General features: G+C 43.6%; 1 protein-coding gene across 1 annotated transcript; it reads right to left on the bottom strand.

Annotated features, from left to right (window-relative positions):
- Window positions 1-68: 68 nt before the first annotated feature.
- Window positions 69-27,513, bottom strand: LOC148872285 (LRR receptor-like serine/threonine-protein kinase EFR). Its single transcript, XM_088972965.1, has 2 exons — window positions 24,819-27,513; window positions 69-704 (listed from the first exon to the last, which is right to left on the bottom strand). Exons 1-2 carry the CDS (start codon window positions 27,508-27,510, stop codon window positions 325-327), a joined length of 3,072 nt encoding a protein of 1,023 aa, XP_088829091.1. The 5' UTR covers window positions 27,511-27,513; the 3' UTR covers window positions 69-324.
- Window positions 27,514-27,902: the final 389 nt, after the last annotated feature.

Genomic DNA, 27,902 nt, shown 5'->3' with positions numbered 1-27,902 from the left:
TTGTATTTGTAATTCATCATTTCTTCACCAAAAGTGAACTAAATTAAGGGGGTGTTACACCATTATCTTTGAAACTAAACAATTAATACTACCACACATCAAATTGGTTTATTGGACGAATCCAGTTCACTACTAGACATTATCAACAGGCATATTATCTGTAACGAACTAACGACATGTGAAGATTATTTGGGTACGTATCCATATATAATAGTTATTTCACAAAAATTCTAATCACTAAGACAAACAGATTTAATTTGGCAGAATATAGGCACGAACTGACTTGAATGCCCATTGTAGTTGCCAAGGTAAGAAGCAACTATCCTAGCGTGGAGCTAGGATAGTTATATCTTCATGAGTACCCACCCCTTCGTAAACTTTCCTGATAGAGTGTAATTTGGTGAGAACATCTCTGATCTCCAATCGATCCCTTGGTGAGTCCATCGAACAAGCAACCCCAATTTTCACAACTGAGACCAAGCATTCTAGTGTTCTACCTCTTGTATCTTCTTTCATCTGCAGGTGTGGATCCATGATCTCCATCACTCTCTCTGGGCAAGCCATTTTCTTAGCAAAACAATGAAGGTTTAGGCCATCCTTGAACATTTCATCAGTTGGTCTCTTCCCTGTAAACATCTCCAGCAATAGTATTCCGTAACTGTAAATGTCTCCATGTGTAGAAACTTTGCCACCTATAGCATATTCTGCACGTCCATTTGGGTATGAATTAATTGCACTGAAGAGTATAGCATGCAAGGAATGAAAATGGAGATGGATTTTATAATATAATATTTAATTATTTAGGCTGCATTTGGTATTACTTGTTTTAAGGACTCATCTCCTTTTTCCAGTAAAAACACCCCTATGAATGGATGGCAAAATAAGGAAAAAAAAAAAGAGACAAATCCTTATGTAGGTAGGGTAAGGCTTGGTTGGGGAGTGGTCTCTTTGAAAGACAGAGAAAGGTCTCGTGAGCGAGGAAAAATGGGGAGTCTCTAAAGATGCGAGGATAGGAGAGCCGGGGTGTACTCAGGTGTACTGGGTGACAAGTACTTACGATCGGATAAATTTCAGTATGAGGAGGATCTCTATTTATAAAGGAGATCTCGAGATCCTAAAAGGTAGGAGATAAAGGCATTTGTAATGTATCAGAAAAGCGAATATTTGATTCACTGTCAATTATTGGTTACACTATTGGGGTTTCGCCACACGTCTCATGAGAATCTTCTCGAGGATTGGCTTTCCTTATCCTTAAGATCCCTCATTGCCCATGTGTGCTACTCCCTTTTTCGCGCATTGCAACTAATCTCGCGTGGCATCAGTGACGTCACTGTTTGACGAGCAACGCTTAGCTAGCTCCACGTGATGATTCGCTGCGTCTTTTGATGATATGCATTCCATGTGGCTACTATTCCATGTGTGCCTCGCCACGGGCTCGGTCCAGGTTTCTATCAATCTAGTTAACGAGTGGGTTTATACCGTCAATTTATCGTAAACCTTGGCGAACGTGGGTTCATTGCACGCTCGAGTAAGCTTGAGGTCTTTGGACGGGCTCGATCGAGGTTTTCCTTGGTTCAGGTATCAAGTAGGCCTAGTGGGCTGCGAGTTTATCACGGTTTTTTGCGATATACATTGTGAGTTCATCACAAGGTTGATGGTGTGTTGCAAGTTCATTACAGGGTTGATAGTGTGTTGCGGGTTTATTGTAGCACGGGGATTAACTGTGGGTCATTCTTACGCAACTTTGTGGTGCTAATCTTGATGTTTGATGTTCTTTGAGGGTTTGAGCGAGCACTATGTACCTACACCTTAAAATAAAGAATTAATGCAAAATGTAGCCTTAGTACCAATTCCATTAAGAAGTGCTTAATCGCTTCTATTAACTTTCTAGAATTTGATGTAATCACCACACATTGAGGGTGACTATTTTGGTAGAAGTAGGCCTACACCAAAGACCTAAAATATAGGCCTTGAGTTCTAAGCCATTCTAGCCATCGTCACCGCTTCTTGAAGGATCCTATACGTGGGGAAGGTTTATTTGTTCCAGGAAATGAGCGTTTGTTTGGAACTGTTTTTCCATACAAAACGATGCTCCAAGACACGCCTTGAAAATCGGGAAAGCATGGTTTGGAGTAACACCAAATTTGGTGTGTTCGGGTGGTTATGGTTGAGCTGGCACCGGATGCCACGTGATGCTTATGTGGTCGCCCTATCTCCTCGGCCAAGTCAGCACCGTGTCACTTCCACGGCCCCACTCTACCTTCCTGGCCACAACGATCCCACATCATGCAGATAAGCATGACCAAGCCAGGAGATAGGATGGGGGCAACTCCGCTAGGGATTAGGTCTTATCCCGACGATTTCGATGGCTAACCTCATCCCGACAGCCTCGGAAGCCTCATCCGATCAAGATACGGATCTTCGGCTATAAAAGGGTACCTCTCACTCAAAGGGTACCTCTAACTGCTTGGCCCGACCACCCACTACTTTCTGCTGACTTGAGGGTACCTCTAACTTCTTTTTGGTTATAGATCTCATTGTGTGGCTTCGTCCTTCCACCTAGGCTCCATTCAGTTGGCAAGGATTATCTAACTGTGACCTTAGTTCTTGCACCACCTAGGACAGAACAACATCAAATTGGTGCCGTCTATGGGAAACGCACAAAAAGCCTTCCCTAAATCTCTCTCATAGTGCAATCGAGATTCCACCAAGATGTCAAGAAGCAACTCTGAAAGATCAACAGGCCGATCTCCATCTCAAGGATCCCGTTCTCATCACTGCCCTCCGTGCCATGAAACCCAGCAACCCCAGCAACATGCAACTATCAACCCTGCCTAGTTTCAAGCAATGCAAGAAAAGGTCAAACAAATCTTGGTGATGATGTAGTCTTTGGGATTTGTGGCATCGCTGCCCACTTGAGTCCCTCTGGTTCCGATGCATATGAAGGTTGATCCTCCCCATGAGGACCTTGAAACACATTAGACGAACAGAGATAGGGCGTGGACCAAGCTAGATGCACAAGATGCTTCAAGGAGATCGAACTCAACTGCCCAGTCTTGAGAGCACGACAACCAGAGAAGAACTCACCAGACTGCTCGGATCTCATCCAAGGAAAGACTCGGAAAACGAACACCGCCCCTGGTGGTCTCCGTTGCCGAATCCAATTCAGTCAAGGACCGCCCAGCGTGACCCAAGAAGGAAAGAGTCACACCAATCGCAGCTCTGAACGATAGGGATGAAGAGATCCGAGAACTCCGACATTGCTTGACCAAGTTGGAGTGCAGTCAAGCCCAAAGGAGCACAAGACCACCTGCAGGCCAGCCCGTCAAGGAGCTACCCTTCATCCAAGAGATTGTGGATGAGCCTCCCCCTGTGGGGTGGCAAGCACCACAGTTCAACAACTATGATGAGAATGCCGATCCTGGAGACCACATTGAGGCATTCAAAGCCCAGATGATGCTACACGGTTCATCTAAAGGCTTGATGTGCAAAGCTCTTGTAGCCACCCTCAAAGGCCCAGCCTTGACGTGGTACTTGTCCCTTCCCCCACACTCTATAGCATCATGGGAGTAGCTAGAGAGCCAGTTTTTAACGCAATTTATAGCAAGGCAAAAGCACTAGAAGACTTCGGCCAGCCTCATGCAGGTGCAACAGAGGAAGGGAGAATCTCTTAGAGACTAGCTGAAGAGGTTCAACAATGAAGCACTACAGGTCTCAAACCCGAACCAATCGGTAGTTGTCATAGCCATATAGCACGGACTCTGCCCTTCTCCGTTCAACTTCTCCATATCCAAGAATCCTCCTTATACATTAGCTGTGCTGATGAGCCACACCCAAAAATACATCAATGTGGAGGAAGCTCAGGCACAATTGAGAGACAAAGAGGAATGGCCTGATAGGAAGAGGAGGGATACCGAAGAGCGAAAGACAGAGAGGGCGGATTGAGAAAGCAAAGGATAGAACCGCTGACTAGAGAGGAAACCACACACACCGCCTCCAACCTTCAGGAAATTCACGCCGTTGACTACTCCGCGGTCTGAAATCTTGATGTAGATTCGAGACAACAAGTATGTCTGGTGGCTCAAAAAGATGAAAACCCAAGCTAACAAGAGGAATCGTGACAAATATTGTGATTTTCATCGGGATCATGACTATGATACCGACAAAGGTCTCAATCTCAAGCACCACCTTGAAGACCTAATCAGGCGTGCGACTACTTGGTGGGCTTCATCAACATTAAAAAGGAAAAGCTCCCTAAGGTGTAGTCACACCTAGGACCCCGGGTCGAGCTCCCTAGTCGGAGTCATAGCAGTGATTTCGGGAGGAATGGCTTTCGGAGGGGAGAGATTGTGAAATATGAAGTTCGGCGCATCCTAATAGACACTGGAAGCTCAGCCAACATCTTGTTTGAAGATGCCTATGATAAGCTCGACATTGGTAGAGATCATCTCACACCGGTCAACTCTCCCCTGATGGGCTTCTCTAGGGAAAAACTTATGCCAAAAGGAATGATCACTATACCCCTGTGTGAGCTCTAGGAATCTCATGACCGGCTCGAAGAGTTGGAGCCGCCCCCCATTTTTTAGAGGAAATGGACCCTCATTTTTAGGTTTGAAAATCTTGACTTAAATCTTCGATAGATTTCAGGTCCCAAGTGTTAGACAGTTTTGTATGCCCTTAGCTTCAATTTGATTTAATGTACTTTTGACATTTAGTGTAAATAAATAAAGTGCATGTTTGGTTCATGTTGTTTGGTATAATTCTGTGTAACACCCTAAAACTGGACACTTATTGAGTCTCGTGTTAGTTTTAAATGTTCACAGCCATTGGATGAGTCTAGGGAGATTCATCCTACCAAGCCTGATACTGGTGTGCCACCAAGTTTTGGGATGGCCTGTCTCGGCCATCAGGGTGAGACCCAAGGCACATGCAGTATGGGATTACTCAAATGCTTGAACAGAACTAGATTTCTAGTATTGCCCTGGACTTTGGAGACAGATGGGCAAAACTGGAAAGTTACACTTGACCCCAAGACTCGATTATGATACTTCACTGGGTGTCAGATCGGGCTGTCTTTGATATGCCAATCAGTGAGATCCTTAGCGGGGGTCAAAACCTGGGCATGTTGGGGCAGTCTGAGAATTCATCTGAGTGGGTGATCATAGTGACAGGATCAACCTCTTTGTTGGACAAATGTAATGATCGGGAATGCACTCTCTCTGATGGAAACCAAATTGTCGGCAGTTGATTTCAAAATTTTGAATTTTGTTTTGCAAAATTAATATATATATATATATATATATATATATATATATATTAATGTACGGTTTCAAAATGTTTGCAAATGGTTTTAATTCCCGAGATCCATGTAAGTAGAGAATTCAGCACTGTTTCTTGCAGCTGAGGGAGAGGTCCTCTCTTATCAGGTAGTGCTAGATCATTATGGGTTGAGAGGTTAAGTGTAAGACCATTCAGGATAGTACTTGATGAGCTAATCTTGCACCTGCCCATAGTCCTTGGTTTTTATAAGATGACTTGGCCCAAAGACCACTTAATGTAAGTGTTGGGACCATAGGGTCCATGTGATGGGCTCAGGAATTCACTGAGTTTTTCAGTGAATTCAGATGGGCCTTGTAATAAAGGCTGGGCCGAACCAATGTGGTTGGTGTGTAGATCAATGCTTGGGTCCCACGCCATACAAAGAAGCCCAACTGGGTAGCAGATTGGAAACTATTTAAGCACTGAACACTTAATGAGCCAAAAGCCCATTTCGAACTGGGCATATATGATTACCCATTTATGGGGCGGATCTGAGATTAAAGTCAGCAAAAGAATTGGGCCTTTAACCTTATCCACTCTAGGAGACCAAATTCAAATCAGATTTGAATCTAGTAACCTCCTGATAAGATCAGGAGTAAGCTAACTTAATCTGAAGATAAGATTAAGATCATCCCCTATCTAAATACTGATTTGGATTAGGATAACTCCTCCTTAGGAGGTTTTCTTAATTAAGAAGAAAAGAGGAGAAATCCTAAGAGAACAAGATCAGAATTCGAACCTAGGGTTTGTGTGCAAGAAATCTTCCTACGAATTGAGATTGGATCTCATACACACTCCAGAGAGAAGGGAAGCGATTTCAGCCATCTTCACTTCAAGAGTTTTCCTCCAGCCGCCACCATTCATTCTGACAAGATTTGATCTTTGAAGAAGAAAGAAATCAAGAAATCAGTTCTTGACATCAGTTTTGCAGAAAAGACTGAAAAGATTTGGTGCTCATAGTTTCCAGAGGGTTCTTGCAAAGGACTCAGTGTGTAGGACGCATTCTGCTGGTTCCGTTCCACCTATTGCTGTGTCATCTTCAGCAGGAGCGGATCTTGGTGTCCTCTTTGGTCGTGAACACCAACTTTGGGAGATACTACTTCTCTGGATCAGGTATAATCCCTCCCTTGTCTTTGGTTTAGATCTAGTTCGATTATGGTTCAAGTAGGATCATTGAATATTGTTTTCTTAAATTAGGGAATACGATTCCTAGTTGAAAGAAGGTAGGAATTTTTTTTTGAAATTCGCCCACCCATTCCACAATCTTTATGGCGTCCATACGATGGATCCTACCATTCTTTCAGTGGTATCAGAGTCAGGTTCAAATCTGAACCTGCGCAGATGGACATAAGATGTTCTGCCAAGATTTGCGCAGATTATTTTCTTTATTTCAAGAAACTGTTTCTTGTTAAGGGCAATTGATCTGAAATTAATTTCTGTTAAATCCAAAATTTATTTAGAATTTTTCTTTATTTATTTTGATTTAATGGACTGTTCGAACCTGGAGATCACAGTGCAGATTTAGCGCAGATGGTTTGTGCACCCTTTTTCTTTTTTATTTTATTATTCATTCAATTCGGTCTGTAAATAATTTTTCTTTTATTTTCTAGACTGAATGTATAAGATTTGATCAAGAATGTAATTAATTAATAGAAATAGGATTTCTGTAATTTTTTATTTTCTTGATTGAAGAAGAAGGAAGAAGGCAACATTGGAGATTTGCAGATGGAGAGATCGCTTTCCGTGATTTGTAGTTTCTGAAACTGCAACCCTAGTGATTAACCTCTGTTTTGCAGGTGGTGTGAATTGTCCATATTTGATTTGTGATTATTTAAAATTAAAATTATTAATTTCAGATCTTTCATGAATTAATTCTTGAATTGAAAATCAGTTTTGGACAATTTCAGACTAGATTGGACCAAATCTAGAGTTCGAAGGGGACTGTTTTCAGTCCAATTTTCTCCCTCTTGCAGTTTCAAATCTGATGTTCAATTACAAGGATTAATTCGACCCACTTGTAAAGCCCAATTTTAAAATGTTAAAACTACAAAAGCCCACTCTTATGAGAAAAGCTGTATGGGTCGAACTGCTAACTGCGATTCAACCCATATACCTAGTCGACATTAATTGTTAATGTTATGGATTTTAAATGGGTTGTTCAATGAGCTTTATAGCAGTTAATTGATTGGATCAATTCTTCCTTTACATAGGATGTTTGGATGTTTGATGTGCTGCGACCATGGATCAAGATAACTAATTAGTGGCTCTTGCGCACACCATGGCTGAATGCACATCATTGCCATAGTGTCCCTTAAGGTCATTGGATGGCCTCTCCTTACTTTGGTGGGCCCCACAACCCTGAAAATGGATGCGTGCAGAAACCCTAGTCAATTAAGGCCCACCAGAATTCTGACTTTATTAAAGTCAGTGGAAGTCACTCTAGTTTGACCTAAAATTAGAACTAGGGCGTAATTTTGTTCCCTCCAGCAAATATGAGTGCATGTGATAGAGAGATCCATATGATGGACTCTCTAAAGGCCTTCCATCATTAGCACAATGATGGGTTCTTCAGTAATGAGGAAACGCACCATAAAATTGGGCTATCCATTTGCTGCTGGATCTGTTAGAGTGTTTCATAAGATGATAGGGGCGTCATAGACCGATGTGAGAGGGGCTTCACTAGAAAATGGGAACTCTCTCACAGTACCTTGGCGTAACCTGAATATGATGGGTGAGCACTCACTGGACAAAAAGGTTTACCTGAAAATGGCTATGAACCTTGTCTGGCAGAGGCCAAAGGGAAACTCATATGACGAGTGGATATGATCTGTCACAGAAAGGTGGTGGGGTTTTGCAGCTGAAACAGTTGGCTTCACGCACCCTATGTGATTTCCCACATTTCCAGAGACATTTTTCCATCTCCATCACTGAGAAAAGAGGGATATCTTAGAGATGAACAAATGGGAATGGAACATGGATTAAAAACCATATCTATGTAGGTAACATGAATCAAACTAAGGTTGTGGACTAACGTCTTTGCTGTTTTATCAGAAAATGGCAAATGGTCAATTCGCAAAGTTTCTAGGCGATAACAAGCTTAAGGGCCCAAACTATGCCGACTGGTACAGAAATCTTATACTGGTCCTAACTTCCGAAAAGTTAGATAAGGTAGTGAAAAATCCTATCCCGGAGTGTCTGGGTGATAGGGCTTCTGAGGCCCGTAGGAGGGACTACCAAGATTGGGAGGATAAGAACTCCCTAGCCCAGTGCTTTGTCATTGCCTCACTAGACAACTCAATATAGAGGCAATTCGATCAGATCGAACTTGCCAAGAACATATTGGATAGTCTAAAGACAATGTATGAAGAGCAGAATCGTTCTACTCGATAGACAGTCCTGAAACTGTTCATGACCGTGCAGATGTCCAAAGGGCAGAAAGTTCCTAACCATTGTCTTCGGATGATGGGCTACACTAACGAACTCGAAGCCCTTGGATCCGGGCTAGATCTTGGCACGCAAGTGGATGCCATCTTGAATTCTTTGCCCTATTCCTTCAATGCGTTCACAAGGAACTACAACATGAACAAGCTGAATGTCAGCGTCCAGGAACTCAGCAATATGTTGCAGAGGGCCAAGGATTTACTTAAGAAGGATGAGCCTATGGTTATGCTTGCTGAATCTAACAAATCAAGCAAGAAAAATAGAAAGGCAAAGAAGCCCCAGGAGAAAGCTGCCAAGCCCAAGAAGCAGAAGAAGAACAAGGCATCTGATGTCTGCCATTTCTGCAAGCAGACCGGCCATTGGAAGAGGAATTGTCCTGTTTACCTGGAATCTAAGAAAGGTAACATCGAAACTTGTGTCATAGAGACTAATATGTTAGTTACTTCTGTGTCCTGGTTTGTTGACACCGGGGTTTCAACTCATGCGTGTAACTCACTGCAGGGGTTCAAAGTTAGCAAAAGATTGAGTGAAGGCAAAGTGACACTATTCTTGGGAATGACTGCAATTGTTGCAGCTGCGGCAATAGGAACTATAGAATTAGTCTTTAGAGAAGGAGTACTTCTATTTCTAAACTGTGTGTTGATGGATATACTGTTTATTTTAGTAATATGATTACTGTTAAATGGAATAACAAATTCATCGCATGCGGGGAACTGGAGAACGGTCTCTATGTTCTACATCCTTCTCTGGAAACTAACTTAACTGAAACTACGTCGGTCGAAAATCCCAAGAAGAGAACTCGTGATAGAATAAATCCCACATGGCTCTGGCATTACTGACTTGGCCATATCGGTGTTGACCGAAACACAAGGTTGGTAAATGATGGTCCTTTGGATTTTCTAATCGTAGAAAATCTTCCCACTTGTGAGTCTTGCCTCCAAGGCAAGATGACTAAGCGGCCATTTAACGGTAAGCCTGAAAGATGTGTAGGCACACTTGACCTAATACATACTGATGCATGTGGTCCCCTGAGTGTTTGGACACAAAATCAACACGTGTATTTCATCACCTTTACAGATGATTTTTCATGATATGGTTACGTGTACCTAATGAGACACAAGTCAGAATCATTTGAAAAGTTCAAAGAGTTCAAACAGGAAGTCGAGAAACAGTTGGGGAGAGAAATTAAGGCCCTTCGATCAGATTGAGGTGGCGAGTATTCTCTGATGAATTCAGGGACTACTTGAAGGTCATCGGGATAGTGACACAATTAGCTTCTCCTGCTACACCTCAACTCAATGGTGTTTCAGAGAGGAGGAATAGGACCTTGTTGGACATGGTCCGGTCACTTCTCGTATGCTCAGAATTACCCACATCCTTTTGGGGATATGCACTAGAGACTGCTATTTACGTGCTGAATTGGGTTCCAACCAAATCAGTTCCGAAAACTCCATATGAACTATGGACCGGAAGGAAGCCAAGTGTGAGACACTTGAAGATTTGGGGTTATCCTGCTCACATTAAAAGAACGAGTACGGACAAGTTGGAATCCAAAACCAGTCGTTGCCTATTTATAGGCTACCCGAAAGATTCGGTGAGTTATCTATTCTATGACCCAAGTGAGCAGAAAGTGTTCTGTAGTCAAAACGCCCAATTCTTAGAAATCGAATGCATCCTGGACACCCATCGTCTGGAAATAGTTCTTGATGAGGAGAGTTCAAGAGCAGCGGGAAATGTCCTACAAGTTCCAGGTAGTGACCAACGTAGAAGATCCACTTGGGTATCCAGGCCACCGGTCTGATATGGTTATGACCAGGATAGTTACCTGGTGGAAGCCTTGACTAGTGGGGAGGATCCCGTAACTTACACGGAAGCTATGTTGGACATAGATTCCTAGAAGTGGGTGGAGGCCATGAGAGCTGAGATGGACTCGATGGAGACCAATGAGGTCTGGACTCTTGTAGATCCGCTCTCCGGGGTAAAAGCAATAGGTTGCAAATGGATCTACAAGAGGAAGAAGGGCCCCGATGGCAGGATTGAGACCTACAAAGCTCGTTTGGTTGCGAAAGGATACACTCAGAAAGAAGGCATCGATTATGAGGAAACCTTTTTTCCCGTGGCCATGCTTAAATCCTTTAGGATTCTACTAGCTATAGCAGCGTACCATGACTACGAAATTTGGCAAATGGATGTCAAAACCGTGTTCCTGAATGGAGATCTTAATGAAGATATCTACATGCAGTAGTTGCAAGGCTTCATTGCTGCTGGTTAGGAACACATGGTATGTAAACTTAATAGATCCATATATGGACTTAAGCAGACTTCTAGGAGTTGGAACATCCATTTTGCTTCTACTATCAAAATGTTTGATTTTGAGCAGAATCCAGATGAGTCTTATGTTTACAAGAAGTCCAGTGGGGATAAGATCACCCTTTTGGTGTTGTACGTGGACGATATACTACTCATTGGGAATGATGTAGGAATGTTGACTTCGGTCAATGTATGGCTATCACAGCAGTTCTCCATGAAAGATCTTGGAGAATCTTCATATATACTGGGTCTTCGACTCTATAGAAATAGATCGAAGCGAATAATTGGATTATCCCAGGCTGCTTACATTGACAAAATTGTCAAAAGATACAACATAGAGAACTCCAAGAAAGGAAACATTCCTTTCAGGCACGGAGTCACTCTCTACAAGAAGATATCTCCCAAGACTTCTGAGGAGATTGAGGGCATGAGAGACGTTCCCTATGCCTCAGCCGTAGGGAGCATTATGTATGCCATGCTGTGCACTCGCCCAGACATTGCTCAGGCGGTGAGTGTAGTAAGCAGATTCCAGGCCAACCCAGGGTAGGAGCATTGGACTGCTATGAAGAACATACTCAAATACCTTCGAAGGACAAAAGAGTTTTGTCTGGTATTCGATGGTAGTTCACTACAAGTTCTAGGGTATATTGATGCCGATTTCCAGTCGGATCCAAATGATAGAAAGTCTACATCTAGGTATGTTTTCACGATAGGATCGTGTGCTGTTTGCTGGAAAAGCAGCAAATAGGGGTTCATTGCAGATTCCACAACTGAGGCCGAGTACATTGCCGCAAGTGAAACTGCCAAGGAAGCCGTGGGGATGAAGAAATTCATACACGAATTGGGAGTGATTCCATCCAGCACATCACCCATCCCGTTGTTGTGTGACAACAATGGAGCGATCGCCCAAGCTAAAGAGCCTTGGGCCCACTTGAAGTCAAAGCACATCGAGAGGAAGTACCACATACTACGGGAGATCGTTGGTAGATGGGGCATCCTAATTCAGAAGGTAGCATCAGCGGATAATGTGGCAGACCCATTGACTAAGCCACTGACACAAGAGGTGTTTGAGAAACACGTGGACAGTATGGGACTCCGGCTTGTACCAGATTGGACCTAAGTGCAAGTGGGAGCTGTTAGACAATTTTGTAAGCCCTTAGCTTCAATATGATTTGATGTACTTTTGACATTTAGTGTAAATAAATAAAGTGCATGTTTGATTCATGTTGTTTGGTATAATTCTGTGTAAGACCCTAAAACTGGACACTTATTGAGACTTGTGCTAGTTTTAAATGTTCACAGCCATTGAATGAGTCTGGGGAGATTCATCCTGCCAAGGCTGATTCTGGTGTGCCACCAAGTGTTGGGATGGCCTGTCTCGGTTATCAGGGTGAGACCCAAGGCACATGCAGTATGGGATTACTCGAATCCTTGAATTAGACCAGAATTCCAGTATTGCCCTAGACCTTGGAGACAGATGGCCAAAACTGGAAAGTTACATCTGACCCCTAGACTCGATTATGATACTTCACTAGGTGTCGAATCGAGCTGTCTTTGATATGCCAATCAGTGAGATCCTTAGTAGGGGTCAAAACCTGGGCATGTTGGGGCAATTTGAGAATTCATCTGAGTGGGTGATCATAGTGACAAGATCAACCTCTTTGTCGGACAAAGGTAATGATCGGGAATGCACTCTCTCTGATGGAAACCAAACTGCCGACAGTTGATTTCAATCGTTGGAATTTTGTTTTAGAAAATTAATATATATATATATATATATATATATATATGTGTGTGTGTGTGTGTGTGTGTTTGTGTGTGTGTGTGTGTGTGTGTGTGTGCGTGTGTGTGTGTGCGTGTGTGTGTGTGTGTGTGTGTGTGTGTGTGTGTGTGTGGCGTGTGTGTGTGTGTGTGTGTGTACGGTTTCAAAATGTTTGCAAATGGTTTTAATTCCCGGGATCCATGTATGTAGAGAGTGCAACACTGTTCCATGTAGCCGAGGGAGAGGTCCTCTCTTGTCGAGCAATGCTAGATCATTATGGATTGAGAGGTTAAGTGTAAGGCCATTTAGGATAGTACCTGATGCGCTAATCTTGCACCTGTCCACAGTCCCTGGTTTTTTATAAGATGGCTTGGCCCAGGGACCACTTAATGTAAGTGTTGGGCCTATAGGGTTCATGTGATGGGTTCAGGGGTTCATTGAGTTTTTCAGTGAATTCGGTTGGGCCTTGTAATAAAGGCTGGGCCGAACCCACGTGGCTGGTGTGTAGATCAATGCTTGGGTCCCACGCCATACAAAGAAGACCAATTGGGCAACAGATTGGAAACTAGTTAAGCCTTGAACACTTAATGGGCCAAAAGCCCATTTCGAACTGGGCAGATATGATCACCCATTTATGGGGTGGATCTGAGATTAAAGTTAGCAAAAGAATTGGGCCTTTAACCTTATCCACTATGGGAGACCAAATTCAAATCTGATTTGAATCTGGTAACCTCCTGATGAGATTAGGAGTAAGTTAACTTAATCTGAAAATAGGATTAAGATCATCCTCTATCCAAATACTGATTTGGATTGGGATAACTCCTCCTTAGGAGGTTTTCTTAATTAAGAAGAAAAGAGGAGAAATCCTAAGAGAACAAGATCAAAATTCGAACCTAGGGTTTGTGTGCAAGATATCTTCTTGCGAATTGAAATTGGATCTCATACACACTCCAGAGAGAAGAGAAGCGATTTCAGCCATCTTCACTTTAGGAATTCTCCTCCAGTCGCCGCCATTCTTTCTGACAAGATTTGATCTTTGAAGAAGAAAGAAATCAAGAAATCATTTCTTGACATCAGTTTTGCAGAAAAGACTGAAAAGATTTGGTGCTCATAGTTTCCAGAGGGTTCTTGCAAAGAACTCAGTGTGTAGGACGCACTCTGCTGGTTCCGTTCCACCTATTGCTGTGTCATCTTCAGCAGGAGTGGATCTTGGTGTCCTCTTTGCGCATGAACACCAACTTTGGGAGATACTACTTCTCTGGATCAGGTATAATCCCTCCCTTGTCTTTGGTTTAGATCTGGTTCGATTATGGTTCAAGTAGGATCCTTGAATATTGTTTTCTTAAATTAGGGAATACGATTCCTAGTTGAAAGAAGGTAGGAATTTTTTTTTGAAATTCGCCCACCCATTCCGCAATCTTTATGGCGTCCATACGATGGATCCTACCATTCTTTCACCAAGGATTGGGAGAGGGAAGGTATTAGGTACCCCTCTCTTCAATGTGTTGTAGTAGCCCAATATGGGAGTTGTTTAGGCTCAGTTTCTTTTAGAGAAAAATAGAAATGGTTGTAGGAATTTCTTAAAAATGGAGGAACATGCTTTCAACTTTACCTACGACCGATTTTGAGGTAATGTTATCGGGTCTTAGGTACTAATTTCCCTGAGGCCCTTGCCTCTTTGCCTCCATTTTCAGTCAAAAAGAAATTGAAAATGATGGTTCTCCAACATTTCAAAACCTCTAGCAACCCAAAAATAACTAAAAAAACTTACCTTTTGTATGTACTTTGATGGGAATTTTTCAGCAGCTAAAAGGACTTCAAACAAAACTTAAGCAATGTGGGAGTTGGGTTTAGCGATTCTGGTGTTATGTTTAAAAGACAGGAGATGAAGCTTAAGCTTGGCTTAGGGGCTTTTGAGATTACAGGTAGAATGGGTATACAACAAAAGTTGGAAAACTCTCCCTTCCTTCTCTTTCTTTCTTTCTCTAGGGACCTCTCTCAGGTTTCTTCTCTTTAGTCTCCCTTTCAAGCTCGAGTTGGGCCTTTATTTATAGAGAAAATAGAGGGAGATGGGTCTGAAATTCGCCCAGTTATAGTGCGTAGGATTGAATAGAGGTTTTTTACAAAATAGGTAAAGATTCTTCAAAGAAATAGGCGTTTAGTCAAGCTTTCCTATTTGGTAAAACATTTTCTTCGATTTGGGGGTGGTTTTCATGGGTTTTGTACATCCAATGGGAGCTTGGGGTGTGTCAGATGTTGCAGCCCCGTATTTGGGGCTGTCAGTGGCAAGAAACATAAATTTGATGAACTTTTAAATGTGATTTTGCCTTTTCTTAGCTTTAAGTAGGGGTCTATTTGGTATTTTGAGTTTTCTAAGCATATTAAGTGTTATTTCATTGGTCCAAGTGTTCTGATGAGTCAAGAATGGGTCTGACATCAACCATCACCCTTTGAGGCTTATGTTGGGATAGATGATGTGGCAATTTAATTTGGTATGTCGAAATGGTATCTTCTTACTTTAATGGTCAAACAGATGAATTTGGTCATGAAATTTGGTGTATTAGGGTTTCTTGGGTCTCTAAACACAATGGTGAGGTCTGATCAGACAAAAAGGGTCAGGATGATTGAGATCTCTGACTGACTAGTTTGGGTTAATGGGATTTTCTGAAATAGCATCTTTGTTTGATGAAGGGTCAAATGAAAGAATTTTGGGATGAAATTTGGTGGGTTGGCACTTTTAAACGTCTTGAATCCAGTGGAAGTGTAGATTGATTGATTTAGTTCAGATCATGGTCTTAGCTTATGGTTTTTCAATCAATGAGACGGCCTAAAATGGAATCTTAGTTTTTCATTGGTCAAATGGAGATGTTTGGTTGTGAAATTTGATGTGCTGGGGTTTTTTGGGTCTTTGAATACAATGGTAAGGTCTGATTGGTCATATGAGGTTGGGATGGTAGATGGTAAGCTCCAATTAATGAGATTTGTTGAAATAGGATTTAGGCTTGATAATGAGTCAAATGAGGGAATTTTGAGCTACAATTTGGTAAGTATGCATGGATTAGGGTGAGGGGTGAAGTGATGATTCTGATACAAGAAAGATATGGTTGATCTTGGCAATCATTCAAGGTCATTGTATATTTGTGGTGTGATTCACTAGTTGATTGCTCCCTAGTGATTTGGAAGTGATGGGTGTGTTGGATTTGATTTTGGAGAGTTTGAGTTTGAATATGGCATGGATTAGGACCATTAAAAAGTGGGCCAATATGATGAACGGTGGATCTTTGCAGTTTATTCATGAAAACTGATGTGTGGCTTTATAGTTTTCCATGCTTGGTGGTGGTGTCTGGTCATACATTGATGTTGATCTCAAGGTTATTATTTGTCCTATGGATTGTGTCAAAGGAGGGCATTTCGGGTTTTGGTGAGTCTTAAGTTGATATGGTTGTGTTTTTGAGTTTTTGGGGTATAAGAGGAGGGTACAAAGAGGTAGGGTGAAGGTACCGAGCAAAAATTAGGTGCTAACACCCTACTGATCGGAGATGGCGAGATCACTACTACAACCATGGTGATTTCACCATCGTCCGATGCCTCTCTTCCTACAATGCTATTTTCGGCTGGCCGACCCTAAATGCTTTCCAAGCCTCTGTGTCTACCTTCCACCTGGCTATGAAGTTCCTAACCCCATATGGAGTGAGAGTGGCCTGAGGAGACTAGAGGGTGGCATGACAGTGTTACTTGACGTCTTTTCGAGGAAAGCAGTAATTCGCGGACCTTACAACTTAAAGTATAGATTTGCACGATGAGCTGAAAACATAGTGTGACCACCCTATCAAAGACCTCATCCAGGTGCCGCTCTTCGAGGAAGACCTCGAGAAGATGGTCCAGGTCAGATCTCTTCAACACGACTGTCTAGGCGAGGACCATGTCGATATATTTGCATGGATGGCGGTGGATATGCTGGAGATCGGCCCCGAGGTTATTACCCACAACCTCAATGCTGACCCGCTCTACCGACCAATCAGGTAGAAGAAGAGGAGTTTCACCATAGAATAGTGGTAGATTATTAATGAGGAGGTCTAGAAGCTGCTCGACGCTGGCTTTATCCAGGAAGTATAGTACCCAGACTAGCTAGCTAACGTAGTGATGGTGAAGAAGGTGAATGGGAAGTGGAGAACTTGCATCGACTTCACCAACCTAAGCAAAGCCTGTCCCAAAGTCAACTTCCCCCTACTAAGGATATACCATCTCGTTGATGCAACAATAAGGCACGTACTCTTGAGCTTCATGGATGCATTCTCAGGCTACAATCAGATCCAGATGCATCCCGACGATCAAAAGAAGACCACCCTCATCACTAACCGTGGATTGTATTGCTACAAAGCAATGCCCTTTGGCCTCAAGAATGCCGAAACTACTTGTTAGTGGCTGGTGAACGAGGTATTCAAGGACTAGGTCAGCTACAATGTTAAAGCATATGTTGATGACATGCTCATGAATAGCAAGAAGGTTGAGCACCACCTAGTTGATTTCAAGGAGGTCTTCAGCACTCTTAGGAAGTACCAAATGAAGTTGAGTCTGACCAAGTGTGCTTTTGGGGTTGGTTTCGACAAATTTCTAGGGTTCATTATCACTCAACGAGGAATTGAGGCCAATCCAGAAAAAATCCAAGCCATCCTCGACATGTAGTTGCCCCAGACCCATAAAGAAGTGCAACGTCTCACCAGATGAGTAGCCGCCCTTAGTAGGTTCATGTCTAAATCTACAGACCGGTGCCTGCCCTTCTTTAAGGTCCTAAAAAAGGTTAAGGACTTCCAATGGACCAAAGAATGCGAGCAATCCTTTTATGAACTATAGAGGTACCTAAGCTCGCCACCTCTTCTCATCAAACTGAGCTCTAGGGACGAGCTGCTTCTCTACCTCTTGGCCGAAGATGAGGTGGTCAACTTGGTCCTAGTCAAAGAAGAAGACCGAATACAAAGGCAAATCTACTACTCTAGCAAAGTTCTCAATGGTACAGAGACTTGGTATTCAAACCTAGAAAAGGTAGCTCTAGCCTTGATTAACGCAGCATGGAAACTCAGGCCATTCATCCAAGCCCACAACATCTGCGTGCTTACCGACCAACCTCTTTGGCAAGTGTTACAGAGGGCAAAAGCATCTAGCTGCTTGATCAAGTGGAGTGTGGAACAGAGTGGGTTTGACATAGAATACATTCGTCGGCCCGCCATCAAGGCTCAAGCATTGGCTAACTTTTTGGCGGAGTGTACATTTACAGTTCAAGACCCGGCCCCAGTGCCGTAGGTATGGACTCTCCATGTGGACGGTTCATCCAACAAACAAGGCAATGGGGCTAGCCTCATCCTCTTCAAACTAGAAGACACGGTGCTCGAGCATGCCCTAAGGTTTGAGATCAAGGCATCCAACAATGAAGCCAAGTATGAGGCTTCAATTGCCAAACTCCAACTTACCCTATACCTTGATACTCAGCATGTCGAATCCTTTAGCAACTTCCAGTTGGTTGTCAACCAATTCAGTAGCCCGTTCGAGACGCGGACCCTAACTATGGAAAGCTACCTAAAAAAGGTGCAAGAGCTCATTCAACGGCTCGATCATTTCACTATTTAATAGATCCCTTGAGCTGAGAACGTCTGAGCTGATGCACTCTCAAAGCTGGCTAGTTCACCGCACACCGACCTCAATGCAACAGTTCGGGTTGACGTCATGGCTCAACCTAGCATCACTCCTATGGCACTCCTCATTCTTCTAGTTTAGCAAGTCTCATCTTGGATGGATCAGATAGTACAGTACCTACAAGATGGAAAATTGCCCGAAGACCGCATAGAAGCTAAGAAGTTTGCACACTGATCGACCCAATATTGCCTCATCTAGGGAAAGCTCTACTACCAGTCTCACACTCTCCCCTACCTGAAGTGTCTCCTCCCTTCTGAGGCCGACTATGTCCTTAGGGTGATACACAAAGGAATCTGCGGGGATCACCCCGATGCCCAGACCCAGACTCACAAGACACTCCAACAAGGTTATTATTGGCCGACCATGAAGCAGGATGCAGCCTAGATCATCAGGAGATGCGACCAATGCCAAAGAAGTCCCTCTGAAGCCGATCACCAATGGGGAATGGACATCCTTGGACCCTTCCCTACTGCGGTTGTGCAAAAGAAGTTTCTCTTAGTTGTTGTGGATTTTTTCACCAAGTGGGTGAAGGCAGAAGACTTGGCATGCATCACCGCACACAATGCTCGACACTTCTTCTAGCAAAGTGTTGTTTACCGCTTCGACATTGCATGGGTTCTCATCACCGACAATGGCACACAGTTCACTAATCAGAACTTCGAAGTGCTCTGCACTGACCTAAAGATCGACCATCAGACTACGACCATAGACCGACCTTAGAGCAATGGGTAAACCGAAGTGACTAACTAAAACCTACTGCACGACCTAAAAACCAGACTTGACTAGATCAAGGGGAGGTGGAGTTGTCGAATATTCTCTGGGCATATGACCAGACCAAGGGGAGGTGGGTTGAGGAGTTGTCGATTATTCTCTGGGCATACAAGACCACGCCGCAGACAGCCACCGGAGAGACGCCCTTCAGCCGAACCTACGGGGCCAAAGCCATGATCCCCGTAGAAATAGGCTCACCAACTCTCCTGGCCGAACTCTACGACGAAGACCGAAACTGTGAAGTCCTCCGCACAAAGTTCGACTTTGTAGAAGAAGCACTTGATCGAGCACATCTCAGGATGGCCGGGTAGCAACAAAGAATGGCAAAGTATTATGACTCCAAAGTCCGAAGAAGAGAGTTTAAGACCGGCGACCTCATTCTTTGGAAGGTCATAATGCCCACACCAGGAGAAGGGAAGTTCGGACCAAACTGGGAAGGACCCTACTAAGTCACCAGAGTAATTAGATCTGACACCTACGGACTAGAAGACCTCAATGGCAAGCCTATATAGAGGAGTTGGAATACCAGCAACCTACGAATGTTCTATCAGTAGTTCTACATTAATAAAGATGTTGTTTACCGTACAAAGTGGATTGTCCAATGCACGACACACCGCACACATTGCATGACACACCACACACACTGCACGGCATACACAACAAACACTATAGAGCACATTCTACACACATTGCACAGTATATTGCGCACTAACTCGACTGATCTATAATGGCCCAAGCCCATAACGCATAGCCATCAGCTAGCCCAGTAGCACATAGCCAACTAATTGACTTGGCTGACTAACACCCAGAGTCTAAAATGGAGAAGATTGCTCCCGCCTCCTTAAGGTCAAAGGGTGGTCATCAAACTCAGTACCACTAACGAAGCATCACATCAGAGCTAGCTGAGGAACGACTAGCCTACGAAGAGCCAAAAGCTCTCAAGACCAGCAACTGAGAATCCTTAAGAGATGAGAGCTCGGATAACACTTCGGTCAAACTGGAGACCAAGATCTTGGCTATGAAAGACCCCAATCAACAGAAATCGAGGCCACGAAGGTAGAGACCTCGACCAACAAAGAACTCGGTCAATAAGGAGCAAAGACCTCTATCAACATAAGATCGAGGCCACAAAAGCTGGAAACCAAGATCTCGGCCACAACCAACGTTGGTCATGATAAGACCGAGGCCTAAACCTTGGTCATGATAGGATCGAGGCCTACAACTTTGCAAAAAAAAGGTGAAAGTGAGCAGCACAAGTACACAACTTCAAAACCAAAAGCATCGACTTCCACCAATTTAAAGTTTGTACAATGTTCTAAGCTCAACACACAATGTTCACATTAACAAAAAAAAAGAGAAAAATAGACAACTACAAGCAGAACAAAAACCTAAGTAGACAGCAGGCAAACAATTCAATCCTCTGTAGGGGGGTCCGCGACCTCCTCATTCTCCTCAACTCCTACATTCTCTTCGGGCACGTCTACGGCAACATCATCCTCGTCCGACGGAGTAGCAGCGTCATAAGGGCCCCAGTTCTGCGTAACCTCAACAATATCGGGGTAATGGCGTAGCACCCTCCTCCAGAAGTAGTTGAACCCCATTTCAAAGGAGCTCATGGCGAAGTCATCTATTTCATGATGGTACACTTGAGCCTCCCTGTCAACAGAGTCCTTCCTTAGCCGCTCTTGCTCGGCCTTTAACTCGGTGATATGCTTCTTCAGATTGTGGTTGATATCTGTCCGCTCCTCAATAGCACGTCTCAAATTGGCCACCTCAACCTCCAGTAAGACCGTCTGCTCACTTGTTGCCTCTAGCTCAGCTAAGAGACCTCGGCATGGCTTGCCTCATAGGCACGCCGAAGTGACTGAAGATGGTCAACCACCACAATCGTTGAACAACCATTTTGAAAAAAAAGAGGGGGGTTGTCGGCACAACCAACTTCAAATTGAACGAGGAGGCCAAGGGCAGACACGAACTTACCGATGCAGCCTGGTGGATGAGCGAGCTCTCCAGGGCACCACTCCCAAACTCCGTGGCCTCCCACTTCATGACCGGGGTCAAGATACCGCGGAGGATCTATACGTGCACGCCCTCCATCTCAAGACCATCCTCCACATGAATAGTCCATTGCGGCATATGTAAAGGAGGGACGCTGCCCTCCGGTGCGTTCACCCGCGGGGAAGGGGGAATAGTCCGGGTACTCTCCTTCGGGTCGATCACCACAACATCTTCCTCAGACCACTACTTGACTCTCCAGTTTTGCCGAGGAACCCTCTCGGTAAACCTCGGTGGCACCACCTAGTTTGGGTCTACGCCCTTTGAGCACCTTGACTGTGCCTCTCACGCCCAGCAATCACCCTGCTTAGAACTTCTTCCTTATTTGCCATCTCAATACTTGCACCAAAGTAAAGCACGTAGTCAGGACAAGTTGCAAGCTCGGAAAAGAAGATCAACAAGTAAATTGAGGAGACAAAATAGACCGGCATCCCCGTTCATTAGCCAGGCATGGATCAACACCGAGAAGGACATGTAAGGCACTATGTTGATCTCTTCAATCACGCTTATGGCTGCCCTCTCCTCGGTAAGCCAGTGCCACTTGGGCTATGGCACCTTAGTCCTCGACTCTTGGAGCACGGTCGGAAGGGGCGAGCCCCTAGGATAGTGCACAAATAAGAATACCTCCTTCTAATGCTTCACCGTGGACGGGGCCCTGACTAGTACCTTGATGCGCTACCTAGCCGAGAAATAGTAGTAGCCCTGCTGATGGTGCTTTAGTTGAAGTAAATAGCTCACCATCCTCTGGGTAAGCTCAAGATCATGAACACAACAATACGATATAAGACTGATCAGAAACCTAAAAGAGTTCGGCATCAGCTGTATTGACAGCACTTGATACCACTCGAACACCCCGTCTACTCCCTCTTGCAAAGGGAATCTCAACCTGGCATCTGGACTCTTCTCGTACACACAGAGCTCGCCCGACTAAGCATCTGTGGGCCTCTCACCAGCCTGCGGACACCTTAGCTCGTACTCTTTAGAGATGCAGTACAAAGCTCAGAACCGAGCAATATCCCCAGGAGTCAAATAGCAAGGGGTGGTCAAAATCGATGGCCAGCCCACGTAGGGAGCTCCACCTCTATGCACGACGGCCCAGTCTCAGCCTCCTTGGCCTTGGCGAATCTCCCGAAATCTACCTCCACAGCCTCGGGAACATCGAACATGGTAGCCTTGGTGAAAGACCCCGGCTCGGACTCATAAGGGGAGGCACTAAAACTAGAAGAAAAATCAGAAGAAAAGGAAGAAGAAGAGCGGGAGGATGTGGAAGACATCTTACCTAAGTCTTGGAATCGAGGACCACAGAACTGAAGCAAACACTGAGCACCACAGACTACTCCTCGCCGAATGGTCTCGATCAAGGTAAGATTGACAACAGAGATCAAACGCCGCTCTAACAATCCCAGGAAGCCCAATCGACACCTCTACCCTTCACATGCACATAACCTTGGGAACCGAAGCGACACTCCTGACAACCCGTTTTGGGGATGACACGATCACCGACCCGACCGTTTTAGATTGGAAAACCAGTCCAACCTGAGTCCTCCGGCCCCTGCGACACGATCAATCGGAACTAGCTTCAAACTCCTCGGCCAATGACCGAAGAGTTCTTCCATGCCCCGCCGCGGCCGAGCACTTCTCTCTTCGACTTTGGAACTAGGGGAGTGGTGTCTGGATCCCGAATTTAGACTTCATGTTCCTCAGCCAAAGACCAAAGAGCCCTTATGCAACGTGCCATAGACAAGCATCAGATGATGGTGTTTGGATCCTAAATTACAACAAGTTCCACGTGGGCCGGACCAAGAAGCTTAACCATACTTCAACTTTGAGTTCCTCAGCCGATACCAAAGCTCTCTTCCACGCTACACATCGGCCGAGCACTTTACTCCTCGACTTCGGAATTGGGGGAGTAGTGTTTGGGTAATGGTTGAGCTGGCTCCAGATGCCACATGGTGCCTATGTGGCTGCCCTATCTCCTTGGCCATGTCAGCCCAATCTCTTTGGCCACATCAACACCACATCACCTTTGCGGCCCCACTCTACCTTCCTGGCCACGATGATCCCACGTTATGCGGATAACCACGACCAAGATAGGAGATAGGATAGGGACAACTCCGCTGGGGATTAGGTCTTATCCCGAAGACCTCGGTGGCTAACCTCATCCTGACAAACTTGGAAGCCTCATCCGATCAGGACATGGATCTTTGGCTATAAAAAGGTACCTCCCTCTCAAGGTAAATGTTCCAATTCTCAACTTCCACACAGCTACTATTGCTCAGACCAACACTATTCTCTAACTGCTCGACCCGACCGCCCACTACCTTCTACTGACTTGAGTATCGGAGTATCTACCTGGGGATAACTCCTCGGGCCTCTGACTTTTTCTTGGTTGCAAATCTCATTGTGCGACTTCATCGTTCCACCTCGGCTCCACCGAGTTGGCAAGGATTATTTGATAGCTACCTCGATTCTTAAACCACCTAGGATCGAGTAGAAAAACGGTGCTCCAAGCCACGCCCTGGAAATTGGGAAGGCATGGCTTGGAGCAACGCCAAATTTGGCATTTCCTAGAGTTGCAGCTCATTACTGCCAATAGGGATGTAAGGTGGTAGTGATGTGGCACCGGATAATGCGTACCGGTGCTAAAAACGTTTCTTGTAGAATTGGTACCAAATAGAAAAAGTTGTTGTTGGTCCAGGAAACATCCTACCTAGCAGAAACATTTCCAAACCAAAGTTTTCTCAAATAACGGTGTTTCCAACCCACACATCGGCAGCAGTTTTTTAAGAAAACGATGCTGTATCTGCAACATCGATGCCAAATATATGCTTGGTGACATTATATCTGATCTCTATTACGACTTTACTTTTTAAGATTTACTAAAGTATTTAAATAATAAGGATTAACATTAGGCTATCAAAGCATGAGAATACAAGTTTGAGTGTGAGAGTGGCCACTTATAAAAGATTGCTGGGACTAATTACCATTAGGCTATCAATACACGGGGCTAGAATAGAAATATGGTTAGATTAACAAATTTGGGTGTTGGCATCAGCTTGGGTCCAAGCTTAGGGTTGGCTCTTAAACTAAGCCAAAAGGATTTATGAAATTAAATTAAAATGTTAAATATATTTTTCTTTAATTTTGATAGAAATTAAAATTTTTATACTGGCTAGCTAGATGCCCAGCCCAACCAGGCCATGAATTCCTTGATTCCATATCATGCTGGATGTATGTTAATTAGCAGGAGCCATTGTTGGATCCCCAATAGAAAACTTGCCAGCTGTCCTTTACACGTGTAAATACTGAACGTCTAAATACAAAACTGTGTTGCCAGCTTCTCATCAGTTTGTATTTGTCAGTACAGAGGCGTTTTGCTAATTAATTAGACTACTTGAGATTTTTCAATGTAGACAATTTGAATACCTAAACAAAAATTAATGTAGGAAAAGAGAGGATAGTGATATACCTGGAGCAATATACCCAATAGATCCCTTCATTGCAACAGAGTTTGTTCCATTTGATGCCGAACTGCTAGAGAACTCAGAAAGAATATATGCTAGTCCAAAATCACTCAGAAGGGCTGTCAGTTTTTCATCCAGCAGAACATTGCCTGGTTTGAGATCACTATGAACTATTGTTGCATGGGAATGGTGGTGCAGATATTCCAGTGCAGAAGCTATATCAATGGCTATGTTCAGTCTCTCCATAAAGCTAAGTTTTTTCAATACTTGCTGCCCATCTGCTTCTGGATGCAACCATTTCTCAAGACTTCCATTAGGCATGAACTCAAATATCAGAGCTTTGAACTCATTACCATGGAAGTCAATACTGGAACAGGTACTCAAGATCTTGACAAGGTTTCGGTGTCGAATATTTTTCAAGGCCTCACATTCAGAGATGAAACTCTTTGCAGCTCCTCCTTGATCAAGATTGAGAACCTTCACTGCGATCAAGGTTTCATCATTTTCGTCTAGTATTCCCTTATATACAGAACCATAGCTTCCAACACCAATCAAATTGGCCTCAGAAAAACCATTTGTTGCTTTAAAGAGCTCTGCATAAGAAACTGTTAAATGCTGAGGAAATGGTGGTGCAGGAGACTGTTCATTTCTGCGAGGCCTTCTCAAATAACGCCTAAAAATGAAAGATAACAATAGAATAAAGACAAGTACCATAACAACTACTGGGGTTATTACTTTGAGAAGCAGAGAGTGGCTCTTTCTTTTGGAGGAGGCTGTGATGATGCATGTGGGTAGCCTTAATTCAGCTATACCTCCACAGAGTTTCTGATTTCCAGCAACTGAAACTGCACTTGCATTCCTGAAGATCCCATGTTTTGGAACTTCACCTTGGAGTTCATTGAATGACAGGTTCAAATAGGTGAGGAAAGGAAGTGTTCCAAGGAATTCTGGTATTTCTCCCGACAACTTATTATGCGAAAGATCCAAGTCTTGTAGACCTCTCAATAAGCTCAGAGACTGTGGAATCATGCCTTCAAAGAGGTTGTCTTGAATGTAAAGATTCTCTAAAAGCAAACAATTCCCAAGCGTGTCAGGAATGTTTCCTGATAATTTGTTCTTAGAAATGTCTAACTTGACAAGGTTCTTCAAGTTGCCTACTTCTGATGGCAGAGGGCCAGTCAAAGCATTGTGACTAAGGTAGAGATAATCTGAAATGGTGGAAAGATAGAGGATTTCTTTGGGTATTGAGCCATTAAGGTTGTTATGAGAAAGGCCCACGCTTGACAACTGTTGACAATTTCCAAGAGTGTGAGGAATGGGACCATCTAAGCTGTTGTCTCTAATTTCGAGAACGCTCAACAGGGTCAAATTACCAATTGAAGATGGAATTTGTCCTGAGATCCTATTATCATTCAAGTACAATCTCTGCAACCTATGAAGCTTCCCAATTTCCTTTGGAATTTTGCCTGTGAAATCATTGAACTCCATGTTCAAGTCCTCCATATTGAAGAGGTTTCCAATACCTGAAGGGATGCTTCCATATATAAGATTATCTGCCAAATACAGGGTAGTGAGCTGGGTGGATAGATTAGCCATGGAGTTGGGCAGTGAACCTCTAAGATGATTGACATCTGTGACTATCAATTTTAATCTTGTACTGTTTGTTAAGGAAGATATGAAATTCATGTCATTTCCATCTGTTGTTCCGAGCTTATTTTCACTCAGTTGGATTCTGTAAAGATTTGGCAACATTCCTAGATTGTCTGGGACTGGTCCTGTGAATTCATTACTACTAAAGTCTATATACTCAAGTCTCGAAGCATTGGTTAGTGAGACTGGAATGGTTCCTGTAAACAAGTTATTTCCAACAGATAACCATTGGAGATTAGCAAGAATGAGGCCTATATCTCCAGGAATTTCTCCATGTAATCGATTATCATAGACTGAAAATGTAGAAATGTTGGATAGATTGTAGAGGCTAGGAGGAATTGTACCTACAAGGTTATTACTAGAAACTACAATAAATTCTAAGCCCGTGATTCGTCCAAGATCGTCAGGGATGCTTCCCTCCAAATTGTTATAACCTATAGAAATTTCTGTTAAAGACGAAAGGTTCCCTAGAGAGGGTGGGATGTTTCCTGTAAGATTGTTAGAAGAAAGTCCTAGTCCCAAAAGCATTGATAGAGTGCTGAGTTCGTTTCGGATTTTACCAACAAGCTTATTGTCGACCAAATTGAGGAGCCTGAGGCTTTTACAGTAAGTCAGGTTGGTTGTAATCTCACCCTCAAAGGAGTTGTTGCTGAGTGTGAGACTTCGCAGGCGGAACAAACGACCGATCTCCGGTGGAATTTTCCCATGGAAGCTATTGTTCTGGAGGGTGATAATCCTAAGGAAGCTGAGGTTTCCGATGTGAGGGGAAACAATCCCGGCCAAGCTCTGCGACTCTAAATTCAAGGCTATGACCCTCTGATGCCGTCGGCTACAGGTAACTCCTCTCCATTGACAGAAGTGGGTTGAATAGTTCCATGAACTCAGAGCTCCAAGTGGGTCTTCAGCGATCCTCTCCTTGAATTCCAGCAAAGCCAGTCGATCTGTTTCATTTGTAAATCTAACAGCCCTTGTGTTAGACGGTAATATGAAGTTAAGCATGATATTCCCAAGAAGAAGTAATTCCTTTAGAACAGAAGACCAAGCCATCCTTTCTTAAACCAAGACTGGAGAAAGGAAAAGAATGAAGCCTGAAACAATAGTTTTAAGAAGACAAGCTTGGATTGTACGTGGTGGTGGACTGGTGGGCTTAGGCCCTGTCTCAGTTTATTCCCTATTCCATTAGAAAGAAGTCTTTTTGATGATGTTTGTTATTGTTGGAACTATCCACCTAGCTGGTTATTGAAACTTGTCTGTTCTCTTTTTTAGTAGTTTATAATTAATTGTTGTTTCATCTATGGAAAATGTGGGATTAGAGGTAGAAGTTGTAGAATTAGGAAAAGTTGTGTTTGAAGCACGTTAGTAACATTGAATTTGAATTCAATTATTGAGGGATGTTACAATGGTCATGGGATTTTTTTTTAACTTCAAAATTTACTCCA

Source organism: Nelumbo lutea, chromosome 2 (assembly GCF_056320005.1).
Source record: "Nelumbo lutea isolate HS-2025 chromosome 2, American lotus-T2T, whole genome shotgun sequence".
In the NCBI taxonomy this organism is placed as follows: Eukaryota; Viridiplantae; Streptophyta; class Magnoliopsida; order Proteales; family Nelumbonaceae; genus Nelumbo; species Nelumbo lutea.
This window is presented reverse-complemented; position numbering and strand designations above follow the sequence as displayed.

What these genes read in the sequence shown, in the direction of transcription:
- LOC148872285 (XM_088972965.1), bottom strand. Translation starts at nt 27,510, where the DNA reads ATGGCTTGGTCTTCTGTTCTAAAGGAATTACTTCTTCTTGGGAATATC. An exon ending in TATTGGGTATATTGCTCCAG is followed by an intron (nt 705 to 24,818) that starts GTATATCACTAT and finishes ATGGACGTGCAG; the next exon opens with AATATGCTATAGGTGGCAAA.